At 43.6% G+C, this 16,135-nt stretch overlaps 1 protein-coding gene across 1 annotated transcript in view; it reads right to left on the minus strand.

Annotated features, from left to right (window-relative positions):
* LOC101626324 (schwannomin-interacting protein 1) overlaps positions 1 to 16,135 on the minus strand; it is a 591,244-nt gene that overhangs the window by 446,818 nt on the left and 128,291 nt on the right. The window contains exons 3-4 of the mRNA XM_012724783.1: positions 9,504 to 9,584; positions 2,784 to 2,919 (exon numbers count right to left, since the gene is read on the minus strand). Coding sequence (XP_012580237.1) covers positions 2,784 to 2,919; positions 9,504 to 9,584 — 217 coding nt within the window. The remainder of the gene's footprint in view (positions 1 to 2,783; positions 2,920 to 9,503; positions 9,585 to 16,135) is intronic.

Consider the following 16,135-nt stretch of genomic DNA (forward strand, 5'->3'; position numbering starts at 1 on the left):
AGGCATGGCCCCGGGGAAATCGCTAGGACCAGCAGTTATTGGCCCAGAGTGCCAAGCCCAGACATTGCCCAAGGGCAGAAAGCCCTCCTGTTGAGACTGTGCTAGAAGTTAGTGCTGGGGCCAAGACAGACAACCGAGTAGACTCAGAAGACATGTCATTTTCTGGTAGCAACAGTGGTAAATGGAGCCCAGAGAAAGAGGACTGAAGTTCAACACACTGGCAGGGATCTAGCAGGATTCAAGGCCCAAAACATCTCCATGGTCATCACTCTGACAGCATCTGCCTTGGAGCAAAGGTGAGAGACCCTGAAATTCCAGATGGACTAACTGTAGGTGTTAGTTATGGCAGCTTAGACAGGCAGATTGGGGCCAACCTAATTCCCACCGTAAACTAATGGCCCCCTTATCATCTGGTGGAAAGACCACTTCTCCTATCTGGGAGTCCCTGAGAGTGTGGACCCTAGGGGTGTGGCAGAATGGTCAGGATGGGGAAGAGTCACTTCCTTTCGTGGAGGTGTGATCACTGAGACTAAGAATGAGTCTTTCTGCAGAAGGCCCCAGTACAGTAAAGCTCATGTCAGAAAGCACAGCCTTGGTTCATCATGCCAGCTCCCAACATAAATACTTTGTTTTGTAAATTACAACTTGAATTTTGTAATTTATTTTACCTTCCTGACAAACAAGACACTGGGGGAGTCTCAGCATCCTACATTTCATATTTTATTTTGTACCTTTAGTGTCACAGCACTGTCATCACCAATACCAAAGTCATTACTATCATCGATAACCTTGATTATAATTCTCGGCAGGGTCTACTTGCTTTCTGAAGCTAATTCAATAATGATTTTTGAGAACCGGCTTTGATGTTCCCTGTCTCGAGACAGTCAGGGATACCAAAATTCTCCACACAGAGACAGCCTTGTCCTGGGAGCACAAAGCCAACTTCTGACAATGCAAAGTTTCCCTGAGTCTCAGCAGCATAATACACTATTCAGGGGTGTTGATGACACAAAGCATCTTTGGGGACTGTTGCCAGAATGTGTCTCTGGGGGCTTATTGAAACAATGCACCATGAGGTGTGGCAGGAAGCCATTTTCAATTCCCTCTGATACAACGTAGTGACACCAAAGTGCTGGGGATATTTGAGGGAGAAAATCTCCTCTAATAAGAAACACTGGGGACCCAGAGGTTAGGCTAAGTTGGGTAAGACAGAACTGTGGACTAATCTATATAGATATAAGTAAACGTGAAGACAGATGCTCGAGAACAGCTATTTATGTAAAAAAACTCTTGCTATACTAGGATCATAATGAACAAATATAAAACAAACATATATTCTTCCAAAATTTGCAATAAAATCAAAAGATTGACCATGCTAAAGCAACACTAAACCATTATTAGATCCTGAGGGAATCAGTGACAGGGGATATTGTACAAAATTGAACAGTAAATCCAAACCTTTGATGCATGGACAGAGTGATATCTGAAAGTCAGGTTCTACCGTACAAATCCAATCTCTAGTGTCACTTAATCGGTACCTTCTGTTGGCAATCACAGGCAAGGCATCCTAACTCGATTTTCACATTAGTTGTCACTCAAATACACACTCACTAAATTCAGACATGGTTCGTGAGCGCCCTCTAGCGACAGTAAGTCAGATAAGCCCGTTTACCACCCATTCTCACCTGGCAAAAATGGTCCTTAAAACACAGCTTCTTTTTCTGCTGTCAGCTAAAAACAGATCTTTTGCTCAGCAGTAAATGCAATTTGCTATTCTCTCTTTAAAGTCAGTAACTAGTTACAATTGTTTATTTATTAAGGATATGCAACAGGATCACCTGAAAACATTTCAAAGCAAACCCGACATCATCTAAAAGTGGACACATTATTTTGGTGACTGAAAATCCTTTCACAACTGAAGATACAGCATTACAAAGTAGTCAAGGAAGATATTTTTGAAAAAGGTACACAGAGTGGTTTCATTTTCTTCCTCACTTAGTACCCAGGGACTATGGTAAGTGATCATCATGATCCCATGATGGCCATAAAACCCTGTATTTCAATTGCCTAATTGATTATTTCCCACCACAGTTGGCATGCCTGTTTTTTAATAAGACTTTCAACAGATTCATTCTGTCCCCCTGAACCTGGTGTTCTTAGATGAGTGGCCCCACAATAATGGGGTTCGTAAGCATGGTCTCCCTGTATTTAAATTTTCTTACTGGTTGCCATTAAGAAATGGATTGGATTTCTGACAACTCCTGAAGAAAAAAAAAATCACATTTGGAAATGTCCAGGAGCCCAGCGCTGTGTGAAGCCATTCTGGGCCACAGATCCGAAATAATAATGGGACCACTCACCTCACCAGACCCTGGCACAGGCATTTGAGTTGACCGCTTGCACTGACCCCTTTCAAGTTCCCTATCCTCTTTATTCATATATGACCGAGCTAATCTTCTATCATATTAGCCTCAAAGATCACCTCCAGGGGTACTGCCTAAAAGGAGAAACTTCTGTGAAACTACTCTACAATAAGAGAACACAAATTAGCTTAGAATGGTTTCAAGCCACCAATTCCCTCACACTAGACACAGCTCATGTGGTGTTTATGAATTGGGCTTTGTTTTCAGATGACAGGACCCTCTCACCTTGGCTCACGGAGAACAGACAAGCAGCACAGATTTTCTTTCACAAGCCACCTGTTCACATCCCAGCCTTACCTTGAGCAGCCAGAGCCCTGGTGACCTGTGACTGGCAGGCAGAGCAGAGGGAGGGACACTCACCGGCGTGCTGCTGTCAGAGAAGGTGTTCATGCTGACCGAGCTGCTCAGCTTGTCCGAGGACACCGAGGGCGGAGACGGGCTTCGCTTCTCCAGGGGGTCCTGCCTCTGCAGGTACTCACGCCATGCGCGCTGGATGCTGCAAGGGTAGGCAGACACATGTTACTCCCGGTCCCAGAGCACAGACTCAGAAAGTACACGAGAAGTCTGAAGGGATGGGCTTTGGCGCCAGGAAACTGTAGCAGACTGAAGGGGACTTGGGGTGGGGAGAAGAGGAGGTGAGGGGGAGGGGCAGGCGGCCCAGAGGTCTCTCTGTGGACTGATACACCCAGATGTCTCTCTATGGACTGATTCGACTTTCACAGACTTTACAGGACTAAGTTGACCAGTCAACTCAGTCAGAAAAATCATCCAAGTGAAACCGGTTTGCACATGTCAATGTACTTTGATTTATGGGACACACATCTTTCGGATTCTCATTCTATGTTTCCAAGGAGAATAATAAATAGTCTAACATTGCTGATTCATTCACTTGGTACATTAGTGTTGCAAGGTCACGCTGGACAGAAACTAAAATCAACTCTAGAGGGCGCCATTCAGGTGGACTGCTAGTGAAGTTCTCCCAAGATGTGTGGGGTCCTCCATAGGACAAGAAGCAGTTGCCCTGCTCTGAACAAGACAAGGCAAATACCCAGCAGTCACGGACTTTACACATTTTGAAAGGAAACAGATAAATGTAAAGAAAGAAGAAATGGGCAGAGAAGTCAAGATAGCTGATGAAAGCTGCATGTGTTTTGATCAGGTGACTAAATATATACTATATAACACATGTACAATATATAAGAGGAGGGCTCTTATTTGTTATTAGTATCAGGAAAAGCTAACATCATCTCCTTTGTCAAAGCTAAGTAATTTTTTTCCCTATTTAGACTGACTTCTAATCTTTGTGATTAACATCTCAGTTTTCACATGAGGCCAATGTAAACACTTTGTCCTTTCCTGGAGGGGATTAGAAGTGGAGACCTATTGTCAGGATTCAGTACATAGATTCCATCACTATCACTTTGCTGTTCTATAACATTCCCACACACAACTAAAGTCTTTACGATGTTTCTGTATAAACAAACTGATTTAATTTCTTTTAACTAAAATGGCTCAAAATCATTCATTATCTACAATCAGAAAAATAGAAAGTACACATAAATGTTACCACATGACTCAGTAAATGCATGTTTCCTAATTGGATAATCCTCTGTGAATTATCACACTCAAGGAAAAGTTCAGAAGCTTCAGTGAACCAATACTTCTAGATCAGAGGCCAATTTCCCTGAAGCTCTGAAATTTACAGAGACTTTCCTTAGATAGCTGCCAAGAGCATCTTTGAAGACCCTGCAAGAAATCTCTTCATGGTTTGTATACAGTTGCAAAAGTGGACATTTTTGTAGGTGTTTAAAGCTTCCTCCAAACTATATAAACATCTCAGGTCCCATTAAAGCAGGATATGACTCTGTTTGGGGTTACATGTCACTGTTCTATTTGGTTGTACGTACTCAAAAATACAACCTTACTTGTTTACATTTCTTTGGTTTAAAAACCTTCAACAGCATCTCAGAGGAGTTATGCAAGATGATGTGTCTGAGATTGGGGAGGAGGGAGCCCACTGCCTCTTTCAGGGCCCACTTTATGAAAGGAGTAGCTAACTCTTGGAAGTTGATTTCTCTATCGCCAGAGTACTTGAAGCCTGTTTCCCAGACTCCTGCTAACAAATTCTGCCACTTGAGGGCACCAGCAGTCTGTAATGGTGCCCATCCAGAACTTACACTACAGGGCACTTTATCACTATTCTGATTTTAAATCTGTAAGGACATAAAATACTAGTATTTTATTTCGGTAAGGGTCATCACTTTATCTGTGTCATTTTCCTGGCTTTCTGTGATGCTATTTGTTTGTACTTATAATAAAAGACATTCCATTTAGTTTCCTTAAATAGGCTTTCATTAAAAGTTTAAATAGGCCCTACCTGATGGTGCAGTGGGTTAAAGTACATCACTATGAAGCTAAAGCCACTTTAGCATGAGTTCGATCCCTGCCTCAGAGGTGACCTACATGACATGGCAGACCTCTCCTGACCTGCCTGCTGCTCCCCTCAGCAGTGTATTTCATTAGTCCGCCTGTTCTGTTCCACACTCTATCTCTGGTGAATCTTCTCACCGCCCCTTCACCCAAGTTCTGAATGCATAAATATATCTTTTTTTAAAAGTTTAAATAAACGTGTCTTTAGTAAGGATATACATTATAAAGAAACAGGAAAAAAAGCCATTTAAAAATCAGGACATACTGACAATTCATAGCCACATGTTATAAGAATCCTAGGCATTCTATGGTCTCTCTTTTTCTAAATTCACTTGATTATTCAGAAAAATAGAGAAAATCTGGTAATCATTTGAGAACACAGGTTTCCTCTGCTTCAGAAAGTAGAATGTTGCTGTGAAACATCTCTAAGCCAAAATGGTATTAAGCAAAGAATCATTTAGCTTTAGACAGAAAAAATTTAGAATATTTCTAGTCCCTCCTCCACCCCCTGCATAAAACCTACCCAGCCATACCAAATAATACGGTTATTTTCAAATAATACTAGACTAGAGTGAAAGGATTAGTGCGATCGATGTCTAGCCCATGACCGGAAGTCCAGGGAAGGCTCTGGGGGCCGCCTTTGCTCCTAGTCACTGCTGCAAAGCGATGCTGTTTTGTGTTTTGCCTTTGGTCATAAAAGTGGGAATACTTTTCCAGTTTCTTTCCATTAGAAAAACCAGATACTAATGCAGGACTTTGATAAAAGCCAAATGGTGCAAGGGGAAACTTTGAAAAAGGGTATGGGGTGGGAGGAAGTTGTATCTTTATTGCATTTTAGTTCACTGGACACCAGAGGACAATGCTGCGCTTTTTGCGAGCAAAGCTGGACATAAAACAACAATGGAGACATGAGCGGCTGGATTTGCAGAGGGTTTCCACATTGTAAGCTCCCAGGGCTGACATTTCCTTCTTGTAACTCAAGTGCCTGAACCAAGTTTGATGTCCAGGCATCCATATCAAAGGGTACTCACTTCAAAGAGGGCTAGCCAGGCATCCTCACAGGTTCCTTTTGTCTTAGGGATCCTGGTGATCTCTTAGGGCTCTCCTCACTTGGTACTGACCTTATTTTACAAAGGAAAGGGGCTGAGGCCCAGGCCTGCACACCGGGTATGGAGCAGAATCAGATGTGAACCTAAGCTGCTCTAATTCCAAAGTCTTGCTTGCAAACACTCTTTTCTTTCAACTTTGACTGATGTTGACAGGCTTTACACTCCAATGCAACTTAACAAGGTTTTATTGCAAAACATCGTTCAAATTCTTTGGGGGATTGTCTTCACTCTCTAGACACACACTCTCTCTCTCTCTCTCTCTCTCTCTCTCTCTCTCTGTCTCTCTTTGTAGAATTTAAATGTTACAGCAGTAGAAAATAAAATATATTAATACAAAATAAGGAAAGGAATTGCATATATTTAATGAGCAGAGCTTTAACAGATGGTTTATATTCTCTAGGTCTGTTTATCCCTAACAAAATAAAATATATTCTTGTTGTTTTAATAAGGAATGCCTCATGACTCTGCATGTCCTCTGACACAGGAGCATGCTGATCTTCTCTGTTTCATGCCACTTTAATATAGGTGCTGCCAGTGTGAGCACTAAGACAGTAAAGCACAGGAAGGGGATTGCCACCATTCAGGGCCACCCTTAAAGTGAAGGCTGCTGTCCAGAGAAGTGTTTGCGTTCTCAGTAGGACACACCGGTGGCAGTGGCTGGCTGGATTTGGGCAACACGTGCCCTTCCTTGCATAAAGCCTGTGTTCCTTCCTTGTGAACCTTTGCCCCAGCCTCGTTGCAGTTCTGGCTTCTAGTGGTCAGGACGTTAGCATGTTCTAGGGTCTATTCTCTTTGCATTGGGCTGAGCGCCTTCTTTGAGGGGCTTCCAGGACCCCCTTCACTGTCACTTAGTTCTCCGACTTGGCGGCTTGCCTTTCTGGAACTGCAGGAAGCCTGCCTCCCGCCTTCTCCAAGTGACTTTTTATTAATAGCTGTGCAACCTTGATTGCTTTTGCTCTTTGACACAGTCCTTTGCTCCCACAAGCTGAAAACTCAGAATGACCTCCTAACGGTTGCATTTGTGAACCAGGTAGCACACCTTCCTGACATTCCTCTCAATTCTATGCTTCCTCCCTGACACCCTTCCCCTCAACACATACACCCGTCCTTCCCCTACAGGCTTCTGCTTTGATCCATGGACACTTCACACTGTCACAACATGGGCTTCTTCTTACCAAATTCATGGTGTCCTGAGTTTGGGGAAACACTCTTCCCGATACCCAGCTGTACAATGCAGGGCTCCTCCAGGGACAGGCCACACCTGCCTGTCCTTCATAGCAGAGAATGCCTGGCAGGACTGCGGGGCTGGGTTCTCCAGCAAGCCTGCATCAGACCTCCCACTCCTTCATGGGGAGGAGGGGGTTTTGCCAGGGTGCAGGTTTTATAGTATAGGAACCCTCGATTCTTCTTCCAAAGAGAGTGTGAAGTTCTGTTGGTCCCACCAACAGAGGAAGTAGATACTCAGAAAAAGCCTGCGAAGTTTGAGGGTGCCCCTGAAACCCAAGGAAAGGTCCCCTTGTTCTTCTCATGCTCCCAATGTCTAAAGGACACCCTTTGAGAAGCAGGGATGTAGGCACCCCACATTCTTCCCTGGGAGGATGCCAAGGCCAGCCTGGGGACTGGGAAGGGTGCAGACTACACCGTTGGTTGGGACTTGGGGGACACCACTGATGCTCCCCATGGGTCCCAGCACTTAGTGTTCTTTTTAAGGAAACAACTCTGGGAGCACAGTGTTCACTGTACTTGGATTCCAGGCCAGGCTTGGTGTCTGGCACTGGGTGGTAGGAGAGAGAGGAGAGGAGACAGAAGAGAAGAGAGTAGGGAGAGGAGAGTGGGGAGAGGAGGGGAAGTGGGAGGGTCTGACATGTGCCAGATGATCAGTTGTAAGAGTTAAGAATTTAATAATCAGATTAAGCAAAAGGCACTGAACTAAGTTCTCTGATGAGACTCAGATTCTATTATTGGGCAAGATTAAGTTTTCTCTCTCTCATTGCCCCACCACCACCACATCAGTGGAAATGGAGTTCAGTGTTATTAGAAAAGATAAAACCATTCTGTTTACACCTCACTGAGCTGTGATTTGTCTATCACACTAAATGCACAGAAAATGCCAGACTCCGTTGGCTGGAACCTCCGCAGAGAAGTTTGCTTTGCCTGCTCCGGCTGCTGGTACCCTCCCTGCTCCCCTATATTGGAGATGATGAGGTTTCCTGACTTCATTCAGCATTCAAAGTAAGCTCTCTAATTTTTCACACAACCAACTCTCCTTTCCGGCACTTTTTCACTTAAGAGGACACTATTAATGAGAAAATGCCTAAGGATAAATCAACCTATGTTTAGAAACTAACATCTTGTGTAGTGAAGCTGAACACTGCTTACATGAAATGATTTGGTAGCCTGCTTCATCATTCACTTAGTAAGTGTGATGCAGAGCTTCCTAGCTGGGACCCACCAAGGTCAGAAGCCAAGTTTGAACTTGACCTTCAGGGACAGTCCTGTGTGCTTCCCGCTGACAGCCAAGATTAGCACTGAGCTGCAGGATGTGTGTGAATATTTTTTTTATCCACTAGGATAATACTATACACCTGCCTCAGTTCTGCTTCAAATCCTAAATCCAGCAAGACTCATTTTTCAATTCTGCACTCCTCCTGTCTCGCCTCTTCAGGGTATCTGCTTTTCTAGAAAATTCATCTGTGTTTCTTTTTGCAAATGACCAGCAATTCTGGTGAAGCTCAGACATGAGCTTGACATGAGCACATGTGTGAGCTTCTCAGAGTTTCAGCTCTGTGTGTGTGTTTGTGTGTGTGTGAGAGAGAGAGAGAGAGAGAGAGAGAGAGAGAGCGATGATACACACTCAATGGCTGTTCTTATGTGCTGGGATTTTCCTCTACTTACAAATGGTTTTAGAAGTTGCTATTTTGTTCTAGAATGTGATCTGTATCACTTTGGATCTTATTTGTTTTACTTTTGTTAGTATTAAGGTGAATTTAACACTATTGTATGCTGATGGTTATTGTGGAAGGAGAGGAGGTACATTTGACTGCATTACGACTATAAGAAAAGACCTAAAATGAGAAAGAAAGACACCCCTGCCCAAAAAAAAAAAGAATAATAATTGGACCAGGGCTGGAATGGAAATAGGAAGAAGAAAGGTTTGAAAAGATGTTTTTTTGTGTGTAAAATTAAGAGATGTGTGTGTTCATGTAAAATTAAGAAATATCCTGGAATAGGATAAAGTAACTAAGAAACTAAAACAGTGAGAAATGCTAGTGGAAGCTGAAAAGCCTTTCTGACAGTGAAAAGCCAAGCAAACTTGAAGTGATGGTAATCCAATCATTCCCATATCAGCACAGTGTGATAAAGTAGTTGTGTTGCCTCTTAAAATGGGGGACAGGGTGAGTGGGGGGGGGGAGTGGTATACTATATAAAGGTGAAATAGGCAAATGTGTCATTTTTGTACTCCAAATTCCAGAGTAGTTCAGGACTTAATAAGTCAATAACTTTACAACTAATGCTTTAATGCAAATTTTAAAGTACTTACATTTTGACCTTTGATTCCAAGGGCTGTAGATTGAGGTGATATTTTTCAATATTATTCTCCATATCCATGGCCAGCTGGTGGCTACAAAAGTGGAGACAATGCCTCAGTATAGCTCAATACAGCTCAATGTAAACATTTACATCAATAATACTGCTAATTGACAGTTAATTGAAAAAGCAGATATTATATGTGTGTGTATATATATATATATACAGTCATCAAAGTTCCTATTAATGGATGACAGATAAGCTTACCATATTAAAAAAATTTGCATTTAACCTTTTTTGTTCTTTTGTTTTTTACCACTCAGCTCAGGAGTCATTTCTAAGGCATGAAAAATATTTTTTAAGCAAAGAAGAAAGAATATTGGACCATTTCAGGGAGAAGAAACTAGTTGAGTTCCATAGATCCCACAGGATTTTTCACATAGCAAGTCATAGAGAGGACTTGTGCACCCCAGTGGACTTTGAGCCCTTCTTTCCATTCTATAAATTCCCGACATGAACCTCAGTCCCAAGAAAAGCACAGGACTAAAGATATATGGTCTCTGCTCCTATGAGCTTATAAGGTAGTGACTAGGAGCAATAATGGCAGTGAGAAGACAGAAGTTAGGCAGGATTTTGAAAAATGCACAGGAATTAGGTTAGTTGAGATGTGAAAGGTAATATAAGTAAGAATGATAGAACAAAAGAATAGAGGTGAAAAAATGTCAATATAGTTTTAGACAATAAAGAACACTTTGGTGGAAATGGAAGATAAAAGTTGGAGCAAATAGGGAAATACAATGTGGGTAAGTAGAAACGTTACTGGTCACATAACAATGTCAACAATATACAAAATATGTAGATAATACTCACATAGACTGTATCAATGACTTTACCTGTTGTGCAGCTGAAAAGCTGAAGCTCAAAGGGATTATGTTCAACTCACCGTACAGCAGAGACCACATTAAACTCAGGTCTCACTCCCACTGTTCAGAGGATTTTAATACCAGACTCACAATACTTAATCCTACTGATGGCATGTCTCATAGGGAATATATTAAATATCTCAGTCCAATACACATGCAGTGTGTGTTTGTGTGTGTGTGTGTTTTATATTGAAACAGATGTTTCAAGAAACATTTTCCTAACTATGTGTGGTGTACTCTGACATTTTTATTATATTTAGATTGTTTTAAAGGCTTGTGGTGACTCGTTAGAGACCTGCAGTGTTTCACTATGGAAAACATAAGACACTTGGAGCAGGGAACTCTGAAGTGTGACCCACTTCCAGGTGGCTTGTGGTGGGAGTGAGGAGGGGTTTTAGGAGGGGTTCATATTGGCCACATAATAGTAGAGCAAAGAAAAGCCTGTCCTGGAGGCATCATTAAGATAATGTACATATTTTATGCTCTTTAAAAAGGAACCAGCAGGTCGAATGCAAACTAGTACAACCACTATAGAAAACTGTTTGGAGGTTCCTCAAACTGCTAAACATGGAGCTTCCCTACGATCCAGCAATCCCACTCCTAGGTATCTACCCAAAAGACACAAAAACACTGATTGAAAAAGATGTCTGCGCCCCGATGTTTATTGCTGCTTTATTTATAATTGGAAAAACATGGAAGCAGCCCAAATGCCCAAAAGTAGATGACTAGATTAAAAAGATGTGGCACATATATACAATGGAATGTTACTCAGCAACCAAAAAGAGAAACACATGTCTTTTGCAGCAACTTGGATGGAGCTGGAAAAGATCATGCTTAGTGAGATAAGCCAGAAAGAGAAAGAAAAATACCGGATGGTTTCACTCATAGCAGGAGTATAATGGACCAGGCGAGAAAATAACAAAAAAAAAGAACAGCCATATACCAGAGACATTTTGCGGGCGTGGAGTGGGGAATGGGATCAAAAATGGGGGAATGGGGAAGGAAGTGCACGGGATTATGGTGATGGCACACGGGTGACTTGGTGATGGGAAACCCATGGGGCTTACAATCGAGATGGGAAAAAAATGTACAAAATGATGTAAAAATAAACTTTTGTAAAATAACATAAATTAAAAAAAAAAAAAAAGGAACCAGCAGGTTGCAGGGAATAATCAAGTGATGGAGGAGACCTGGCAGAGATCATTACTACCCCACAGCCAGGTGGTGCCCAAGAGAGCCTTGTGTTGCCCAGCAGGGGTGTTGAGGTGAGTGGGAAACACTGTGTCACTGGTAGAGTCTTTCGTTAAGGACATGTTTTCTTATTGAAAACATATTGAATGTCTTCTATGTGCTGGGAATGAGGCAAAGCACAGGGACACAGTAGTGGAAACATTAGACAATGTTCCTGTTCATATGGCCTTATAGTCTAGGAAGGTGGAAATTCGACAATTACAAGTGTAATGGGGATTACTGAGAAGCAAACAGGGACTGACTCCAGGACTGGTGGGCATGCAAAGTGTCCTTTGAATGATTCTACAGTCTTACAGGAACCACCACCTGATAACAGGATATTTTAAGATTCTGAAAACTAAGCCCCTAAGTTAGAAAATGGGCAATAGATATTCAGCAATGTAAGATAAAGCTTGAGTTTTCAATAGAGAAAAAAAGGTCTATTAACAAAGTTGCTAATTTGGGGTCATTATTTATATACTGCAAATAATGAATACCTGTAGGTTTAAATGAGATCGTTTTCTTAGTTCATTCTAGCAATAGTTGCCTGCAGTCAATCATGTGTGGGGCTTGGAATCACACGCTTCTTACACGAGACTCTGCCTGATTCAGAATTTACACACAACAACAATTACACTTGTAATTGTCGAATTTCCACCTTCCTAGACTATAAGGCGATATGAACAGGAACATTGTCTAATGTTTCCACTACTGTGTCCCTGTGCTTTGCCTCATTCCCAGCACATAGAAGACATTCAAGTCAGTTTAAGGTCTTACCTGAGTGCTTTGCAGCCATCCCAGGCTGGTGGGTTCACTGTGGGTTCGGGCCAGGCAGCACACAAGGCTGTTAGGCCACAGCCTTGGTTCTCGTCTCCTGGGGTGTGCAAATGATCCCATCACCCCAAGTCCCAGGGCCATGACATCAGCCTGCCAAGGTCCCCTGCCTTCTGGTGGAACTGTCTATCGAGTCCATCAGTTTTTACTTTGCCACCACTGGGCAGACTAGGAATGATGGGTGGGGGTCCGCTTTCTTCCTGACTGAGTCTGAGTCTGCCTCTGCCTCTGCCTCTGCCTCTGCAGCACCATCAGCTCTTCCCGCAACTCCTGAACCAGCCACACCTGTGCTATTACACCGCCGTCAGCGTCAACCTGGCCTCAGCTGCAGGGCTGTGAGGAACACTCACCCCCAGCCCTGTCTCTGGGCAGGCACCATGTCTGTCTGCTGCCTCCTCACTGTGAGCAGCGTCTTCTCTGCCTGCACCAGGGACTCAGGAGGTGCTCACAGAGGGGCGGCCAGCCGCGGAGCACTACCTGCTCACGGCCCACCACCCCTGAGCCCCTCCAGAGGTCTTCAGAGGGCTCCATACCCATCTGCATTGAACTGTCCTGCCGCTCATGCCATTCGTAGTGCGGCAACTGGGCTCAGGTGGGCAAGAGCACCGGGAGCCTTTCCGGCCTCTTTCTCCTTGAGTTCTGTGGTGTTCCCTTCTGGTTGCTTCCTCTCAGTCATTCCTCTGCAGCTGTTTGCTGAGCAGCGCCTCCCTTATAGCCCCTGCCTCCAGGCTCAGCTGTGCACACTGGCACGTGTCCACACCACCCCCCAGGTGTCCACAACCAGGCATGTGTGCCCGACGCCCATGTTCCCAAGTCCTTCTGCATTCAAGGCCACACGTGACAGCCACAGAGCTCAGCCACATTAAAGCCTGACCCTCTTCACTTACCCTCCATTGAATTAATCAATAATTTTCAAAAATAACAAGTGTTGGCAGCCTCTGAATCTTATTAATTGCTCTTCTGTTCATGGACATACGGCAAGCTTCATTGGGTAAAGGTGTGCTCATGTTACGTGTAGTGTGTGCATGTGTATTTGGGTGTGGAGTGTGCTTGGGTGTGTAGGTGCACACATGCACTCCCCCGGCCCTGCACACCACAATCTCATGTAGACCGGAGTTGCAGCTTCCCCCTGTTCACATGGACGATCTACCACAAAACCCTGTTGAGCATTCAGAATAAATGTAATGTTCCAAGGGGGAATAACCGATCAACTGCTATGACACTGCTATCACTTAACTTACGGTCATTTCAAGTAGCTGAGATGATTTACATCAGCACCGAAGTCAGCTACCGCTATAATGAAATGCCTAATCAGCTCACTCAAAGTATACCAATTTTTCAATCAAATTTGACAGTTTTCAAGGACAAGCCCTACCCTGAAGCAGACAAGGAAATTTTCCAGAATTTCAGGCAGATGGGTAGAGTGTTTCAGGCTGGCAGCCTGTTCACCTTCTCTCTGCTCTGGACTGTCATGAAAATGAATCTCACCTGTGTCCTTAAGGAGAGATTCTAGCTCCCGCCCTTGGAATTCTTCAGTCATGATTGAGAAAAATCAGAGCACAAAGCAGATTGGCCATTGCCAGCAGCTTTTAGCTGCCCCAGTTTCTGGATAATGAGGAGAGAAAGGAGAGGGACGGAGGAGGAAGCCACGTGCATGCCATTAATCTTCACGTATCTTCCCGAGAACACATCACTGGGAAGACACATGTTAGTGTTGGTGAGAGTTTAATATAGAGTTGTGGTCAATTAGCAGGGGTAAAAACTCTTATGGTGTTCACTCTTACATTAAAATCAATAATGAAAAACCAGCACACCAGATTTACTAAATAAATGGACTGAACCTCACAAAGAAAGTGTGTCCTTGGAGAATGAAGCTACATGAGATTATTGAATAACCAAAAAGATTCTGAAATACATCTAGACCACTGGTTCTTTATCTCCCTCTGCCCAGTCCTCACAGGAATCATAAGAAGGTATCTCTTAAGAAATGCTGATTCCAGGACCTCACTCCCAGCATTTTAGATCTAATTTGTCTAGGACAGGGCTTTTTGTTGTTGTTGTGCTTCATGGTGACCCTAGAGAAGCCAGGGTGGAAAGCCATGGATCCAACATCACTACACACAACATATGTCGACACAAGACAAATCTGTATTCTAGTTTCAGTCAAAACCTCTTTACTTATTACTGCTTATATTCATACAGCTAGTGATGGTACTGGTGAGGGTGAGGGGAAGAAAATTGAACAAGTCTATTCTCACTTACTCACATGAATGAGAACAGACAGAGCAAGGCTAAGTTAAATCCACAGATTTATAGTAAACACAGAAAGTTATTTGATCAAGGGGATGAAGCAGTTCTTCAAAGGAGTGTTGGGGGAAGAGCATGTCCTGAGTGAACGTCACTCTCCATCCACTGATGTTTTAGGGACTCTACCCCACCTCCATGCCAAAGAGACCCCAGGCACTGAGGCTGTAACTCCCATCATGCCATGGATCTGTCATGGCTCTTGACTTCTTGAAGGGGGATTTGCTAGGAACTAAGGATGGAGTTAAACAGCCATGGCTGGTATAAAACCAAACATGTAGCTTCGGGGGCTTGCTTTTGCCTGACTTCAGAGTGCACCCAGGGCCACAGACAGCATTACTAGAGAAAGGTCACCCAAGCTACTCATGGCAGCCTCCTCACCCAAACCCCTCACCCAGGCCCCCAGAGTGGCAAAAGGAAGCGTATCTGGAAGTATCAAGATGAGATGCTGAGCTGGTGTGAGGATGTTACCCCCGGAGCCGCTCGGATAAGGATCAAAGACCCTGAGCAGACGGGACCACCATCAAAAGGACTGCATGGCTCTTCCACTATCTCCCCAGCCCCGACAGAGTGGGACATATAAAAGACCCCTCGTCTGTAAACTGGGCACGACTTCTCAGGTACCCGCTGAGCCTGTGAACCTCGCCTGGGAGCACAATAGAGCTTCTCTTACTTCTGTCTCCTTGCTTTATTCTATCCATGGGATCTTACAACTAGTAGGATCTATTAACCAATAAATCTCTCTTTCTCACTCTCTTTCTTCTTCCTCTTCCTCTTTTCATTTCCCTTGTAAATAAACCTTTATTGACCTTTATACATGCACCTGCCCTTGGGTCTTGTTCTGAGTTTCTTTTTCAAGTATACAGATGAAGATTATTGTCCAGACCACCCTTTGAGGTTTCCATGCACCGGGATGATACGGCAAATTCGCAGAATCATGGCGGTGCACTGAATTGTCTGGTCCAAACAGCAGCCCACATGGAAAGGGAAGATGCTGACATCAAAGGCATGGTGCAATCACGGTGGCTGTCTCAGTGGAAAGATCTCAGTAACTACCAAACCAGTACTACTACTGCCATTTTTTAAAATGGCGGAACTGGGTTCCAGGGTAGGTAGATAATTTGTCCAAATTCACAAAGCTAGGAAAAAGCAGAAAACAGGATCATCCCTGGGTTTTCTGATTTTAGGAATGGTCTCCTTGGTAACTTAGACGAATGGCCATTCACTCTTCTTGGGCACTTACAATGCTAACCAAGAATCATCTCTGCTGGGCAGGCTGGGTTTCTGTAACAGTTATCCTCGTCTCCATCACAGAACTGTTCCTCCATAAATCCTGCTCACTGATCCTTGCTCT

This window comes from Condylura cristata, unplaced genomic scaffold, assembly GCF_000260355.1.
Source record: "Condylura cristata isolate star-nosed mole 26May11 unplaced genomic scaffold, ConCri1.0 scaffold00014, whole genome shotgun sequence".
Taxonomy (NCBI): Eukaryota; Metazoa; Chordata; class Mammalia; order Eulipotyphla; family Talpidae; genus Condylura; species Condylura cristata.